The 15,169-nt window shown below is 37.6% G+C and overlaps 2 protein-coding genes across 6 annotated transcripts in view; one reads left to right on the forward strand and one right to left on the reverse strand.

Annotated features, from left to right (window-relative positions):
- LOC143897735 (endoribonuclease LACTB2) lies at window positions 1-2,767 on the forward strand. Its single transcript, XM_077406601.1, has 3 exons — window positions 1-358; window positions 1,118-1,757; window positions 1,914-2,767. The coding sequence occupies exons 1-3, from the start codon at window positions 231-233 to the stop codon at window positions 2,040-2,042; spliced, it is 897 nt and encodes a 298-aa protein (XP_077262727.1). The 5' UTR covers window positions 1-230; the 3' UTR covers window positions 2,043-2,767.
- A 17-nt stretch (window positions 2,768-2,784) lies between these two features.
- The window catches only part of Nfat (nuclear factor of activated T cells 3), a 36,083-nt gene continuing 23,698 nt past the window's right edge, over window positions 2,785-15,169 (reverse strand). For 2 of the 5 annotated variants that reach the window (XM_077406577.1, XM_077406573.1), the window contains exons 2-10: window positions 13,455-13,786; window positions 11,747-12,050; window positions 9,837-10,349; window positions 9,193-9,651; window positions 8,381-8,962; window positions 7,842-8,219; window positions 7,203-7,618; window positions 6,104-6,478; window positions 2,785-5,893 (exon numbers count right to left, since the gene is read on the reverse strand). In XM_077406577.1, the coding sequence (XP_077262703.1) occupies window positions 5,288-5,893; window positions 6,104-6,478; window positions 7,203-7,618; window positions 7,842-8,219; window positions 8,381-8,962; window positions 9,193-9,651; window positions 9,837-10,349; window positions 11,747-12,050; window positions 13,455-13,786 (3,965 nt within the window). In that variant the 3' untranslated portion in view covers window positions 2,785-5,287. Of the gene's footprint in view, window positions 5,894-6,103; window positions 6,479-7,202; window positions 7,619-7,841; window positions 8,220-8,380; window positions 8,963-9,192; window positions 9,652-9,836; window positions 10,350-11,746; window positions 12,051-12,838; window positions 13,028-13,454; window positions 13,787-15,169 lie in introns of those variants that run through there. The other 3 variants (XM_077406574.1, XM_077406575.1, XM_077406578.1) reach the window with 3 other exon arrangements.

Raw genomic sequence — 15,169 nt, forward strand, 5'->3', positions numbered from 1 at the left:
AAATAATAATTTGAATACATTTTATCTTATTGTAAATTGTAAGTGCAGAAAGTGCAGAAGATATAAATCTCTCGGCTCTCGGCTCGCACTAGTCGCACTGAGTGAAGATAACAAACGCGTATTTAATATGAGAACGTGGACCGAGTTTCAACTTTCAAGGTGTGCGCCTGCTCCTTTTGCTTCTTCTGACAAACATTCCGCGAGTGAACGAGTTGCCGAGTGAAAAGATTATGACGTCCTTGACGAATCTGCCGCCGATAGCGAGGCTTTCCAGCAAAGTGATCCGGATCCTAGGATGCAATCCTGGCCCGATGACGCTGCAGGGCACCAACACTTACCTCGTGGGCACTGGACGCAGGTGATGAACGATGACCGTCATTCGCGTTTGGTGGATAGACCTTGATCTTATTATGAAGCGTTTGACAGAAACACTGTCGGAAGTAATGTACTTCCAACAAAGAGAAACTGTATGTCAAGCTAAAGTGTAGTTTTTTTTTTCAACAAATGACGATCGAAATTGTGATATCTTAGGTTTAGGTTAAAAAAGAATGTCAATCGTGCTAATCGAGTTAATAAATTCGAAATTTCCGTGACACTTCGGAAAATGACGCTCTGATATGTGAGGAGGGATACAATATGTTGATCGAAATTGCCACTGTCATGTTCGAAGACCAAAGGGGAACGAAGAGAAATTAAAAAGTTACACGTACAATTTCTTTTTAGGTTAAATTTTACCCTCTAAAATTGTAACACGCGCATGTGCCAGTAAATAGCGCGCCATTTTCAAAACTTAAAAATAAAACAATGACACGTTTTGTTTTAATGTTTAATCAGGCAGAAGGCAGAAGAGAGCGAAAACAATTCTGTCGATTATTAATAAAGTTGAAAATATCTGAGGAAGAGAATAATTTCTAATTATTTTATTTCTAATATGATTAAAATAAGTAATCTGTTAGACATATTTAAACAAAAACTATATTATTTATATAAAGGTTACACTAAGTTATCTATTAGAAATATATTTTTTTAAATTAACAAATATAATAATAAACAAAAATAGATAAATGATAAATTATCGACATTAAAATAACGTGCGTTATAAAATGCATTATTGCAGACGTGTGCTGGTTGATTCTGGAGAAGCAAAAACGGCGGACGCCTACGTAAAACTTCTGGACAGCGTGTTAAGTGAGGAGAACGCGACTATCGAGCATTTGGTGGTCACCCACTGGCATCACGATCACATTGGTGGCGTGGAGCCCGTGCGGAACTTGCTGAAGAAATTGTACCCCACGGATAAACAGCCAATCGTGTGGAAACTGCCACGGTCGCCGAACGACAAAGACAGATCGGACGATGAGAAGTCCGTCCAGTGGGAACCTCTGAAGAACGATCAAGTGGTGGAGGTCGAGGGAGCGAAGCTTCAGATAAAATACACCCCGGGACACACCAGCGATCACGCCTGCCTGCTGCTGCAGGACGAGAATATCTTGTTCAGCGGCGACTGCATCCTCGGCGAAGGCACGTCGGTCTTCGAGGATCTCCACGATTACATGCTGTCGCTGGACAAGATCCTGGAGTTGCGGCCCAAGACGATTTATCCGGGTCACGGGCCAGTTCTCGACGATCCCCTGCCACGCATAAAGTATTACATCAAACACAGGCAGCAGAGAGAAAAGGAAATTTTACGGATGCTGCAAGAGCAGGGAAACGTAAAATCGATGACGGAGATGGATATCGTCAAGCGCATATACAAAGTAAACATTAATTGAGATTAAAGAATTTAGAATATACGCTCTCTCGAGTTGCTGCTTTAATTTGAAATAATGCAAAATACAATAAGTTAATTGCTTATGCAAATAATTAATTTGCTTTTTCAAAGAAATTAATTGAAATTAAAAATATTTTCACAGGATACCCCTGAAAAATTGTGGTTGGCTGCAGCATTTACTGTGGGACACCATCTTCGCAAGTTACAGAAAGAAGGAAAAGTATTGCAAGAAGAAGAAGGTGGCTGGTGGAGAATTAAAGGCAAAATATAAATAGATGTACTATATGAAGAATATTTAAAATTAGATAAAATTGAATATTTGAAGAGCCGAAGTAATTTCGACCGAAAATTTAGAAAATGCCAATCCTGGAAAGGAAAAAATCTTGATTATACTTTATTTATAAATATAATGTAATTTTTAAATATTGTATGAATAAAATATATTTTGATATAAATTCAAAATTACAATTATATATATATATATATATATATATATATATATATATATATAATTGTATTTTTGTATATATATATATATATATATATATATATATATATATATATATATATAAATCTTAAATTTGCATCATGTATGTATATATGTATGTATAAATTCAAATTAAGTTTTTATTGAAATTAGGATAACCTCAGAGCGAGACATGTAGAAAATGGAATGCGCGTGAGAATATCATTGTGAAACATTTATTCAACTTACAGGAGTAAATAATGATACATTGTTACGAATTTCTCTCGAAGTTAGGCTGTTATCAGTGACGTGCGTACAACGAGAAGAGCACACGTTTACGACAATTTCACGAGGTACATATCGCAAGTGGTACACAAGTTATCTTCCCTGTAGAGGCGAACCATTAGTCATTGCGTGCGACTACGGACACATTATAACGGTCAATATAAAATATATCATATATATATGCGTGTATATATACTTGGCTACAAAGGACATGTGGTTGTCGCGACAATAAATGTTTCGTTATATTTTTCGTTATAAAATCTCTCTCTCTCTCTCTCTCTTCTACTAGCTACATAATCTTGGCGAATATTAGCACCGCTCGTCTTGAACATGTGGGGACTACCCCGAAAAATTCGATGTCGCGATATACGTACACGGGATATCGCTAAAGTGCGAAATATTGAAACAATGTGAACTCAAAAAAGCCCATGATTCAAAAATTTTTCAACATCTAGAAATATAGGAGATCAGTAATACTTAAAATTCAAGAATAATATATTTTTAGGATTTTTCTAGGATCCTGAGGAGTGAAAATTAGCAAGTTAAAAGTTAAAAACAAAAAGTTTTAAGACTTCGATAATTTGAGGTTTTAGGAATCTGAAAATCTAGATATATTCTTGATTTGATAATTTTAATGATGTTTGTTGACCTTAAAAATCCGAAAAATTTAAGAATCTGGACGCGATCACGTAATTTTGCATTATCATCATGTAAATGTTCAACCGTAATTGTTCTATGATTCAGAGATTCGCGCGAAATCAGAATAAGCAAAAATTGGAGTTTAGATTACGTGATCAATGTGCCCTGAGGACTTGTATAGGAAATCTAAAAAATAGAAAAGAAAGTATATTCGTGGTAAAAAGCTTAGTGACGCACTTTAGTTACATCCGATATATATAATAATTATATGGACATATATCCTTAATAAGCTCACTTTGTTACTTAGCCCGCTCTCTACTCTATCTCTCTCTCTCTTTCTCTCCCCTCTCGTTCTCTTTGGATAAACGTAAAAAATATATATATTTTATATATATATTTATATATATAGACTACTTCAACATACAACATAATCTCTCATTCTCTCTTTCATTCCCTGTCATTTTGCTATTCCTGTATCAAGTAATGACAACATTAATGCATTCACGTAACTCTATCATCATTATCAATGTACTAGATAACAAAAAGAAGAAAACAAAATAACTTCGATTATCGAACAATATACATATTCTAAATATACGAAATATATACTTGAGACATGTGGAGACCACAGCGACGAGATGATCCATCCTTTCGCAATGAAATCAAGTCAATAATAATTACAACAGCGCATATTTCACATAATTTACGCATGTGTTCTCACCCGTTCCGGCACTTTTCTTCTTAAATTTTGCAAAAACTGAAAATAAAGATTCCAAGATTCGAGAAATTAAACTGGCCAGATTCTTCTTCGCGTATTTTTCAATTAGCTTCTTAATTTCTTTAATCAATATTAAACTATTAATTTTTTAATTAGCTCTAAAAGGCTTTTGTTGGATCCCAATATCTGTATCTGGGATTCAGTTTTGAAACGCGACGTCTGAAGATTAATTAATTATCTGAACATATTTTACAATATATTTCTCTACGTTTGCATTATTCACATACTATTCTGTGAGTCCTGCAAATAAAAAGAATTCAATATAGATCAAAATAGAGCACAAGATAATATGCGACGTATCTAGATGCATAATACATCGTTGAAGATAAATAACGAATCGCCAAGAGTGACAATTCATAGAAAAGATACAATATACAAAGAAAGAAAGAAAGATGTGTGAAAGAGAAGAACATCTGAATTTGTCGCGCTTTCTCGTGCGCCCGTCTTATACTTAAATGTTAATAGTTCTCGACCTATGACGATCTGCTGCTGTGGACTTAGGCGTTTCTTTGCCGTGAATCACAGGATTATCAGGAAGTATCTTTGAAAACTTTGGGTCATTAAGAAATTTCTTATAATGTTTCGAATAAATAGTCAAATAATATAAACACCTTATTGTAAAACCGGATAAAATTGCTAATCCTTTCGGCACAAAGGATGACCAATCTGAAGAGTATATGAAAATATTCTTAAAAAATGCGCGAAATCCTCTGGCGCATATTATAGTAGCTATGCGCTACTAAATGTGCTACTGAACGTGCTACGTCCGTCTAGCAAAAATGCTTTTCAGCTGGATTCTGCTGTACCGAAAGAATTGAGATTAGAAAATCCAATAACTCGCAGATTAAGAATTCTAAAATCCGTAACTACAAGAACTTGAAAGAGGAATCTAGAAAAATATGCTAAGACCCAAAGTTGACATAGTGCACTTCTACTTTCCCTTCTATAAAAGGGGTTTCGCATCACATTACAAATGTGGCATAAAATTGTCAGCGTTGGATCAAGGCAATGGCCTTGTAACCCCGAGTCAACATTAATCCTGCACAGTAACAAATCCAAACAACTCAAAGATCCAAAAAAGAACATTGTATAACTATCTACAAGACGTTTCAATTATTCAAACATTCTTGAATCCTTGTATCCCACGTTTAGCTAGTTACGGTCTAGTCTAAGCTCCATAAAATGTTTTCAAGACTCTTCAATAGGAGGCAAGTGAAATTTGAAACCAGCCGGCTATATTTAGCACCAAATGCAGGACACGGAAGGCAGATTCTTTAAACTTTCATTTGGAAATAAATTCGTTGAAAAAAACTCATCCCCTTTGCTTCTGTTGAGAAACACGATGGTACTACAAGAGAAATCCGCTTTGAGGAAGCTGCTCGAAACAATGGGGATTGATGTAGCTCAGAAGATCATGTTCCGACATGGAGGTGAGTTCTTGAGGCAACATTCCATCCTCGGTCTTTCTGTTGGACGCGGTACTTGCGGCAGGATTGGAAATTGGAGTATTCACAGCCTGGCGATTTGGAGTAACTGGAAGTGCGACTTGCGGTGGCGATTTGCTGGCGACCTGTTCGATGATGTTGTTTTGTGCCTGGGGAGATTTCGGCAGGATTACCTCCATCGTGTTATTCATCAACTGCGCGCTTTGAGTCGCCACGGTATTCAGGATTTTCTTCGTGGCGATGATCGCAACAGCAGTGGTCGCCGTGATCGGCCGATTGTTAATAATATCCTTCGTGGCATTGGTGATGACATTGTTGATGGCTTGCTCCGCTGCGTTGGTTAAACGCTGTTGAGAGGGTTCCTGAGCAGCTCCGCTAGCCAAAACAGAACTAGCTTCGACCACAAAGCCCGCGGGTTGGTTCAACATAGAACCAATGTCTTGCTGAACAGCGTGCTGCATAGCTTGGGACGCTTGAGCCAGTTGGACAGCTTGCTGCACTGCTTGAACCTGAAACATTTTTTATATGACATCAATTATGGTAACCTAATTTGGAACCATAATTTTTAAGAACTAATAAATAATGAAAAAGAGAAGCATAAGAACTCTTTCCAAAGTCAATTTTTATATTTATATATATAGATATATTTGAAAATTTGCATTTATATATATTTTCGTATCTTATATAATAAATTAAATATATATAAAATTACCACTAACCTGCTGCACTGCTTCCTGCGTTGCTTGTTGTACCGCTTGTTGCACTACTTCTTCAGTCGCCTGCTGCACCGCTTGCTGCACTACCTGAGCCGCTTGGACTTGTTGCACAGCTTGCACTTGTTGTACTGCTTGCTGCACTACATGAGCATGCTGCACTACTTGCTGGGCTACCTGTTTCTGCGCCTGATGAACCACTCGTTCCGCCTCTTGCTGCGCATGCGCAACAACTTGTTCAACTTGTTGCTGCGCTTGCGCCACTACTTGTTCCACTTGTTGTACCTGTTGCTGCATGACGGCTACCTCTTGTTGCGTGAGTACTTGCATCTGTTGCTGCATACGATCTGCCGCGACTGCCGGCATCGCATTGCCAGGAACCTGAAAAAAAATAGAAAGAATATATTATATTTATGTTTTATATTCATTCATTTATATTTGCATTAAGAAATTTTACCCTAAATTAAAAAATTTCTGTTTTAAATATTATAAAGCTTTATTTTAAAATTCAAAATTTTATTCTAAGAAATTAGCAACTTTTTTCAGAGATTCTAATCTTTAAGAAACTTATTTTCCGCTCGTTTGAAGCAAAGGCTATAATGAGGAGTAAGACCAATATACGAGCAATAATAGAACAACAAATTCATATTATATCTAACTTTATTGAAATATTAACGTTTTGTTCTGTACTAGGACTTCATCAGAATTGTCAATAATAAGCGAATAATTAAAGTACGAACATATATAGAGGTCAAATTCAACGCAATCGATCAAAGTACGAACATATATAAGGGTCAAATTCAACCCAATCGATCAAACACAGAAACAGTGTTTGATCAATTGCGTTGAATTTGACCCCTAATATATATTTATACTTTAATTGATTGCGTTGAATTTGACCCCTATATATGTTCGTACTTTAATTATTCGCTTATTATTGACAATTCTGATGAAGTCCTAGTACGGTACGAAACGTCAATATTTCAATAAAGTTAGGTATAATATGAATTTGTTGTAACATCTATTATTGCTCGTATATTAGTCTTACTCCTCATTATATTCTAATCTTTATTATTAGATTCCAAATTTTGTTTTTGCTACTAACTTTCTCGTCCAATTTATATCTTTTTTGTTTTCGGATAAGAAATACCGTAGAATTTGACGTGGCGGTTGCCGCGCTAACTTGCGTTTCTGGCAACTGCGGTAATAGTGCTGCGTTGATGGTAGTTAACAGACTGTCGCCTGTTTGTTCTACCGTCGTTGCAGGCGCTACCGACGTTGTACCCGCAATCTCTGTCATTGGCTGCACCGTCTGTGACGGTGACTGGATCAGCGCTTCTAGTATCATCGTTTTCATCGGAATCGGTGGACTAGTTCTAGTTTGTTGGCCGCTACCCATTGACTCGTGTTCTACTGCCACTTGGCTCAACATTGCGGTGGAATTGGGATTCACCGAGTGCAATGGAGAAACCATCTGTTCTGCGGAGTTTACTAAAACATCCAACTTTATTGAACTTTGTCCTAAAAGAGGAGTAAAAAAAATATATATATATATATATATATATATATATATATATAATAATAGTATAGATATATTTTTTTTTACTATATAAAATGTACTTATATTCTCAAAAAATTGTAATTTGATCTTCAAAATTATAATAAAATAAAGAGATTATGCGTTCTCCCCCCCCTTAATAATGGTTTTATTACATAAAGAAATATTTTCTGTGGAATACTGTACCTGTTTTGGCTAAAATTCCTGGGGAAGCCGTCGATTGTTGGCCGCTCCCCGAGATAATGGAAGCCCGCTGCTGTTGAATAGCGAACTGATTTTCTGGATTATCAGATTCCTCGGTGGTGCCAACCGAGGACTCCATATGATTCAGGTACTTTTCCACCACATGACTGTTCGACGCTGACAACGACTGCGTCCCGGAAGCACCGGTGAAACTCGACAGCGTGCCAAAGTCGGGATGATGGTGGTGTTTCATGCGAAGATCCACTACGCCGGCACCTTGAAGGGAAGCTCCATTGGAGCTATTGTCCGTTGACAAGACACTATTTGTGTCCTTAAGGCGATGAGGACTAAGAACTTGGACCTGATTTGACTCATGCATACCTACAACCGACAATTAAGAAATGTATTTTATCAAAAATTCAAGATTTAAAAATAAAAATAATCGGGATTTTACTGTGATTGAGTTTATCGAATATCATCTACTTGCATTCAGATAAATCAAATACTTTCTATTCATCCACTAACCCACGACAGATACGTACCTCTAAACGAAGTCTGATGATGTGTATTCACCATTGACAGAGGATGCTGAGTATGTATCAGATCCACCACTCCGAGAAGACCACTCACAGTTTCTTGCACGGGGCTGTTATTGGTCGTTGCAACGGCAACGGTCCTAATAATATCAGCCTGCGAGGATACAGCTTCTCTGGAGTTCTCATTGACCAACTGCTGAAGGGGAGAAGCGATCGACGTCGGTCCGTTTGCAGCCGTCGTCGGCGTCGGAATGCTTTGCATACTATTTTCACTCAGCATGCTATTCTGACTGTTTTCATCCAGCACTTCTGTTTTTAAGTTATCCGGCAGGATCAGCTGAAGATTGGACGAGGATCGTCGGTTCATTAGAGGATTTGCCACAAGCACCGGGGGTGGCATCATGACATCAGGAGATGAGTTTGAGGATTGTGATGAGGTCCATAGCATCACAGGGGTCACTTGAGACGTTCCCGTCGGTGGTGGACTGGGATCGTTCTTCAGAGCTTCCGGAGAGGCGCTTTGTTGCGACTGAGCCGGTGCATTTGACAGAAAGCTTGCAGCTCCCGCGGCTGTTTGTGTTAATAAACCTGATGAATATCAAATACATCACACTCAGTCATTTCTAAAAATGTCATTAAAAAAAATTTAGAGAGAATAAGGGAATTCAAGATGTAGGAAGTTAAAGATGTAATATTAGATATGTAATTTTAAATATATGTATAAGACTAAGATTTAAAACACCTAGTCATGTAGGATCTTCATGCAAATTTAAGAAATCTAAATCTAGGAATATCTAGGATCCAACAATCAAACTTACTACTGGATGCGACGCCCGTGGTCAACGGCACAGCAGCGGAGGACGTCGCCAGGCTAACGTCACCGTTTGTTAACGGGGGTGAGATGGATTCGACTTTGCCTATGGATGGCTGCGGAGGAGTAGAGGCAGCTGTGTAAAGAAAAGTATGCGGTTCGCTGGTTTTTCCAGAAGACACCGCGAACAATCTGACGCTGATCGTTTCCGTCGGCGCTAGATCCTGCCTGCGATAAGGCGGTATCACGCATACCAAGTGTACCGGATGCAGGTGCTCCTTGTCCGGTAGCACAGCGCGTTCCCAGGGCGGTTCCATGCTACTCGATAGATCGTCGCTGTCTAACTGAAAGACTACTCGGGTGTCCTTCAAAAAGTTCTTACCGAGTATGATGAGTTCTAACCCGCCTGTGCACGGACAAGACGTCAGAGACTTTTTGCAGATCTCCGGAATCCCAGGTGGTTGAGCTGCGAATATACAAGACCAATAATTTGGTGATTTTATAAGAAAACTGAAGAGATCATGAACGTTCTTGATTGAATTCAAACCTCATCTATTTTACAATTTCATCCTCTTTATCTCGTTAATTTATTTTCTTTCTCTGTCTTAATCAATCTCTCTAGTTGCATTGCTATTGTATTAGTTAACTCACTGCAGACTATCGGCTGGGAGCAGACTTGCAGCGTCTCTGTGGTCCCGTCGGTGTGCGTGAGAGTCGTGCGGAACACCATGCGGCATCGCGTGGATTTCTTCTTGCTTCTTCCTTGTAACAATCCGGCCTCTTGAGGAAACCTATGCTCGACATCAACATTACGCTCTTTGAGAATGCCGACGCAGTCGCAGGTAACATCCTTCGCCGGGTCCATGTCAATCTCTATCACAATCGTGCCATCGATCTTCCGCTCCATACAGGGTGTGGAGTTCTTGCCGCTTACTCGACAGGCTTGGTAGAACATGTGGGGCGCCACTCGGCCGAGATCAGTGCCGATGAACACTTGTAGAGTCGTCGACTTCTCGTAACCGATCAGTCGAACGATGGGAAAGCCATTCCCGCTACGATCCTTCACCGCACCCCGCGAGCCTTCCGTTTGATAGCGAGCTCGGTGCTGTTGCTCGGGTTGACAGACGATCTGCAGTTGAGTTTTACCGTCGGCGGAAACGTTGGCTGGCGATCAGACAACACCGTAAACACAATGTTAGATCGGGATGGCTGCGTGGGTTTGTCTGGGGAGTAGGGCAGGTCAAGGAGTAATTTATGCAGGTGTGCGTAAATAAAGACCGTTAGATTGCCGAGATCTTTGGATAGTGAAATGTTTACCATTGGTCTGTTTAAGAAACGCCAAAGGAAGATAGATATATTATGTTGGAAATTATCCAAGAGCAAACTAGACGCGTAATAAATTAGTAGAGATTCTTGACTATTTGGAGATCTAGAAGATATATAGAGATTCTCGAGTCGTCCATGAAATACAAATATTAAATTTAAAATATTCAAACTTCAAAAATTCGGCACAAACTCAAAACAAGTTTTCTACAGAAACTATCAGATAATATTAGATTTCAAAAATTTATGACTGCAAAACTTTAACTTCAAATTTTAAAAGTTTAGAATAAATCACTTTGCAAAGTTTATATCATCATTAACAAATCCATCGTTAAACAGTTTGGTTTTTTAATCAAAAAAAGAGAATAACACATGTCCATTATCTATTTTTACTCAATTGTCTATATGACGAGATTGCTCCAACATGCGCGGATTATAAATAAATAGTTTGACCTATATTTGATATCAAAAACCGAGTATCAAATTTCGCGTATATTAATGTTGTCTTCTTTTCTTATCGCTGCAAGAAAAAGTGAAAAAGAAAGCGTCAGCTCTCGAACTGAAGGAGATAGCTTATCGGCGGTGAAAGCGACAAAATAATAATTTCGCCGGAAATAAATCCACCAATGAGTTTGCTCTTGTTACAAAATATTGAAGGCGACAACGCGGCTTTCGAAACAACAAATTGTTCATCCCTTCTCTCTGACAAGACAAACTTCAAGCAATACAAACTTTTTAGAAGTGGCTAAGGTTATGAGATGCAATAAAGTGCACGAGATTTTTGTTGATATTACCTTAGCTGATACTGAACAGATTCAATATAAACAGGTTGCAGGAGAAAATGCGATATTTTTGTATGATTGCATCAACCAGCGCGGCAAGACTTATTTCTTGAAAATTTTAAGTTGCGCGTAAAGATCGTGAATATATTGCTTAAAAAAATAAAAATTTGGATTATCTCATTTTTAATAAAAACGCATAAAATCGTTAATATCTGAGAATTCGCAGTTGTAAAAGTATAAGAATCGAAAACCCAAGACACAAATCCACGTAATCTTTAAAGAGCAAAGGTTTATAAAGTCAAGAGTTCAGGACTCGAAAAGATTAAAACAATCGCTAGAAATAATTCAGTATCGCCGGTCTATCTTAGAAACCTAGAATTGAATTTGTTCCTATCGCAATATTTAATTAATTTATGATTAAAAAATTTATTTCTACGCCTATATCTAAAGACGTACATAGTTGCGAGACGAGAGTGACAGGTCCCTGATGAGTGATCGGAGTCCTTTTGGTCAACACACCCATGGCGGGTCGAGGTCTGGTTACTCCCACAACTCTGCCTATGGAATTAGCGTTTCCGGATCTATTGCCGGATACTCCTCCCAAACCTATCCCATTAACGGTGGTTCTGACCGTCGGTGATTTATTGTCAGGGCTGGTTCCCGGGGCTACTTCTGGAAATGCGAAGTTTGCATCCTCGGACTCTAATTTGATGTCCATTTTCCTTCTCTTCGAATCCTCCTCGCCGGCGTCGTTCCAGAGCTGATAAAGTAATCACGGAATTAATCAATCTATGTATATACAGGGTGTCTCATATTAAATATTCATTTAAAAAATTATTCTTGATTGGATACATAAAAAAATCAGCAGATGAAAGAGATAGTGCTAAAACCTGAAATGTCATACACACACAAAATTTAGCTATGCTTAACAAGCTAGCGATAACTAACTCGGTATTTTATTTCAATAAATCTTCACTCGACAAAAACATCAAGGCTATTAAACCAAATTAAAATCGGTTATTGAACTGAATTAAAATCGTTGTCACTTTGGCAATAAATCAACGACTACCATTCGTGTTCCACAATCGAACCGTGAAGTAAATTAAATGTATTTGGAAGGAAGATTTTTTCTTTCTTTTATTATTTATTCCTTCATTAATATTAATAATAATAATAGTTTTATTTTAATAATAATAATACTTAACAGTAGTGTAAATATATGAATAGAACAATTATTTAATTATCAACTGAAAAATTTCAATTTACAAACAGTTTGCTTATTTCTGTTTTAATGATTAAAGTGGTTACAAATATATATACTTCAGTTTTATTCTTTAACCTTTGGGTAAAGTAAATTGTTCTTTTACATATATTAAGTAAAATTAAATCATTAAAAAGTACTCGACATTAAATATTTTAATAATGCGGGATCACTTTCCGATACTATGGAAAAGAGCTGAGTGACCGGGAATAACGGGAACACCTCATATGTGCGTGAGCGTCTGTGTGCTTAATTTAACGAATCAGAACTCGACTGGGTTCAACTACCGTTCGAGCGGTCGGCGATCTCCGATGACGATATTGATGATGATCACGCGTACCCTCGTGAACACATTAAATAACTTCATCTGGCTTCTAACGACAGGGTGACTCAGTGCCGTAAACGTAGCAAGAGTGAGGAAAGCGCACGGACCACAAGAGAGGCCCGTCAACTGTTTCATCTTCTTCTTCTTCACTTTCCCATCTTTCAGCAAAGAGAAAAAGAAAACAAAACGAGAGATATATCGGAAGCGAAAGCGTCATTAAATTTCAATTAGTAACTTGCGGACTCTTGAAAATTCTATCAATCTTTTCAAAAGCGTTGGACATTACTCAACACTCTTTCATAGCTTCAGGTTTCCATTATTCTTAAAAATTTTCGTCGTGCTATAAATAAATTTGAAAACAAGTTTACGGGCCCCTGAAATCTTCTAAAAAAACATACTCTACTATACTAGAATTCTATAGTATAGAGCCTAGAGTCCTTTCACAAAAGATACTGGCCTTTTATATATAGTAAATAGTAAATACTCAGACAGTTAATCTACAATATATAATCTAAGCAAATAAGATTAATTAAATCGTTCGGTTTGCAAGATCTTATTTATTATTAGCAGATACTAACATTGACGTTGTTGAAGTGCTGTTGACGTTCCTCGGAACCTAGGCCGGAATCGTTTGAATTGTCGTCTTGCGTCGTACCGGTCCTAAGCCCGTGTTCGTCAGAACTTCTCGCAATTGCGCCACCGAAGGACGATAATGGAAATCTGCTTTGTTTTGATTGTTGCTGTTGTTGTTGTTGTTGCTGCTGCTGCTGTTGCTGTTGTGGGGTTTGCTGCTGCTGTCGCTGCTGATTAGTAACCGTCCTCCTAGTCGCGGAGTGGGCGCGATTACCTGCAGTATTTCTCGAGATGGACGATGCTGTCACCGTTGACGACGCATCTCCTGCATTGCTACCTGCAATAAGTCCAGTCTTTCACCTCTGTAAAGTTAGCACCCCATCTTTAAAAAAATTATTTTTTTCTTTAAGTTCTGAATGCACCCCGAAGAGTTCTAGAGTTTCTTGTCAATTTTAGAAATAGTTCCGACGAATAAAGCTAAAAAAACCGTTGATTAATCTTGGGGGTGCTAACTTCACAAAATGAAATCCCTAAATCAGCGATAACAATAAAAGTATTAAAAATATTTAATTTTGCCATTAGGATTTCTTTTAGAACTCTTGAGATGCTACCCAGAACTCTCAACAAAACTCCCAAAACTTAAAAAAAATTTTTTTTATTTTACTCAAAAACGGAATATATCGAAAACTTTTTATATATCGGTCGTAGCGCCTCGAACATTAATAGTTTTTGGTAGAACTCGTGAGGTGCTACCCAGAACTCTGATAAAATTGCCCGGTTTACGAAACAAAAATTTTATCCTTCGGAACTTAGAAATTTTTCGACCCGACATACGAAAAATCGCGAGAACTTTTTATATATAGGTCGTAGCGTTTGGAGCCTTAATAGATTTTGGTAGAACTCGTGAGGTGCTACCCAGAACTCAAAGCAGAACTTCCAAAATTAAAAAAAAAATTTTTTGATTATACGAAAAATCGCGAGATCTTTTTATATATCAGGGCAATTTTATCAAAGTTCTGGGTAGCACCTCACGAGTTCTACCAAAAACTATTAAGGCTCGAAGCGCTATCGATATATAAAAAGTTCTCGCGATTTTTCACACGTCGGGTCGAAAAATTTCTAAGTTCCAAAGGATAAAATATTTGTTTCGTAAACCGGGCAATTTTATCAGAGTTCTGGGTAGCACCTTACAAGTTCTACCAAAAACTATTAAGGCTCGAAGCGCTACGACCGATATATAAAAAGTTCTCGCGATTTTTCGTATGTCGGGTCGAAAAATTTCTAAGTTCCGAAGGATAACATTTTTTTTTCGTAAACCGGGCAATTTTATGAGAGTTCTGGGTAGCACCTCACGAGTTCTACCAAAAACTATTAATGTTCGAGGCGCTACGACCGATATATAAAAAGTTTTCGATATATTCCGTTTTTGAGTAAAATAAAAAAAAAATTTTTTAAGTTCTGGGAGTTTTGTTGAGAGTTCTGGGTAGCACCTCAAGAGTTCTAAAAGAAATCCTAATGGCAAAATTAAATATTTTTAATACTTTTATTGTTATCGCTGATTTAGGGATTTCATTTTGTGAAGTTAGCACCCCCAAGATTAATCAACGGTTTTTTTAGCTTTATTCGTCGGAACTATTTCTAAAATTGACAAGAAACTCTAGAACTCTTCGGGGTGCATTCAGAATTTAAAGAAAAAAATGATTTTTTTAAAGATGGGGTG

Source organism: Temnothorax americanus, unplaced genomic scaffold (genome assembly GCF_048541705.1).
Source record: "Temnothorax americanus isolate GAGA-0224 unplaced genomic scaffold, ASM4854170v1 Scaffold21, whole genome shotgun sequence".
Taxonomy (NCBI): domain Eukaryota; kingdom Metazoa; phylum Arthropoda; class Insecta; order Hymenoptera; family Formicidae; genus Temnothorax; species Temnothorax americanus.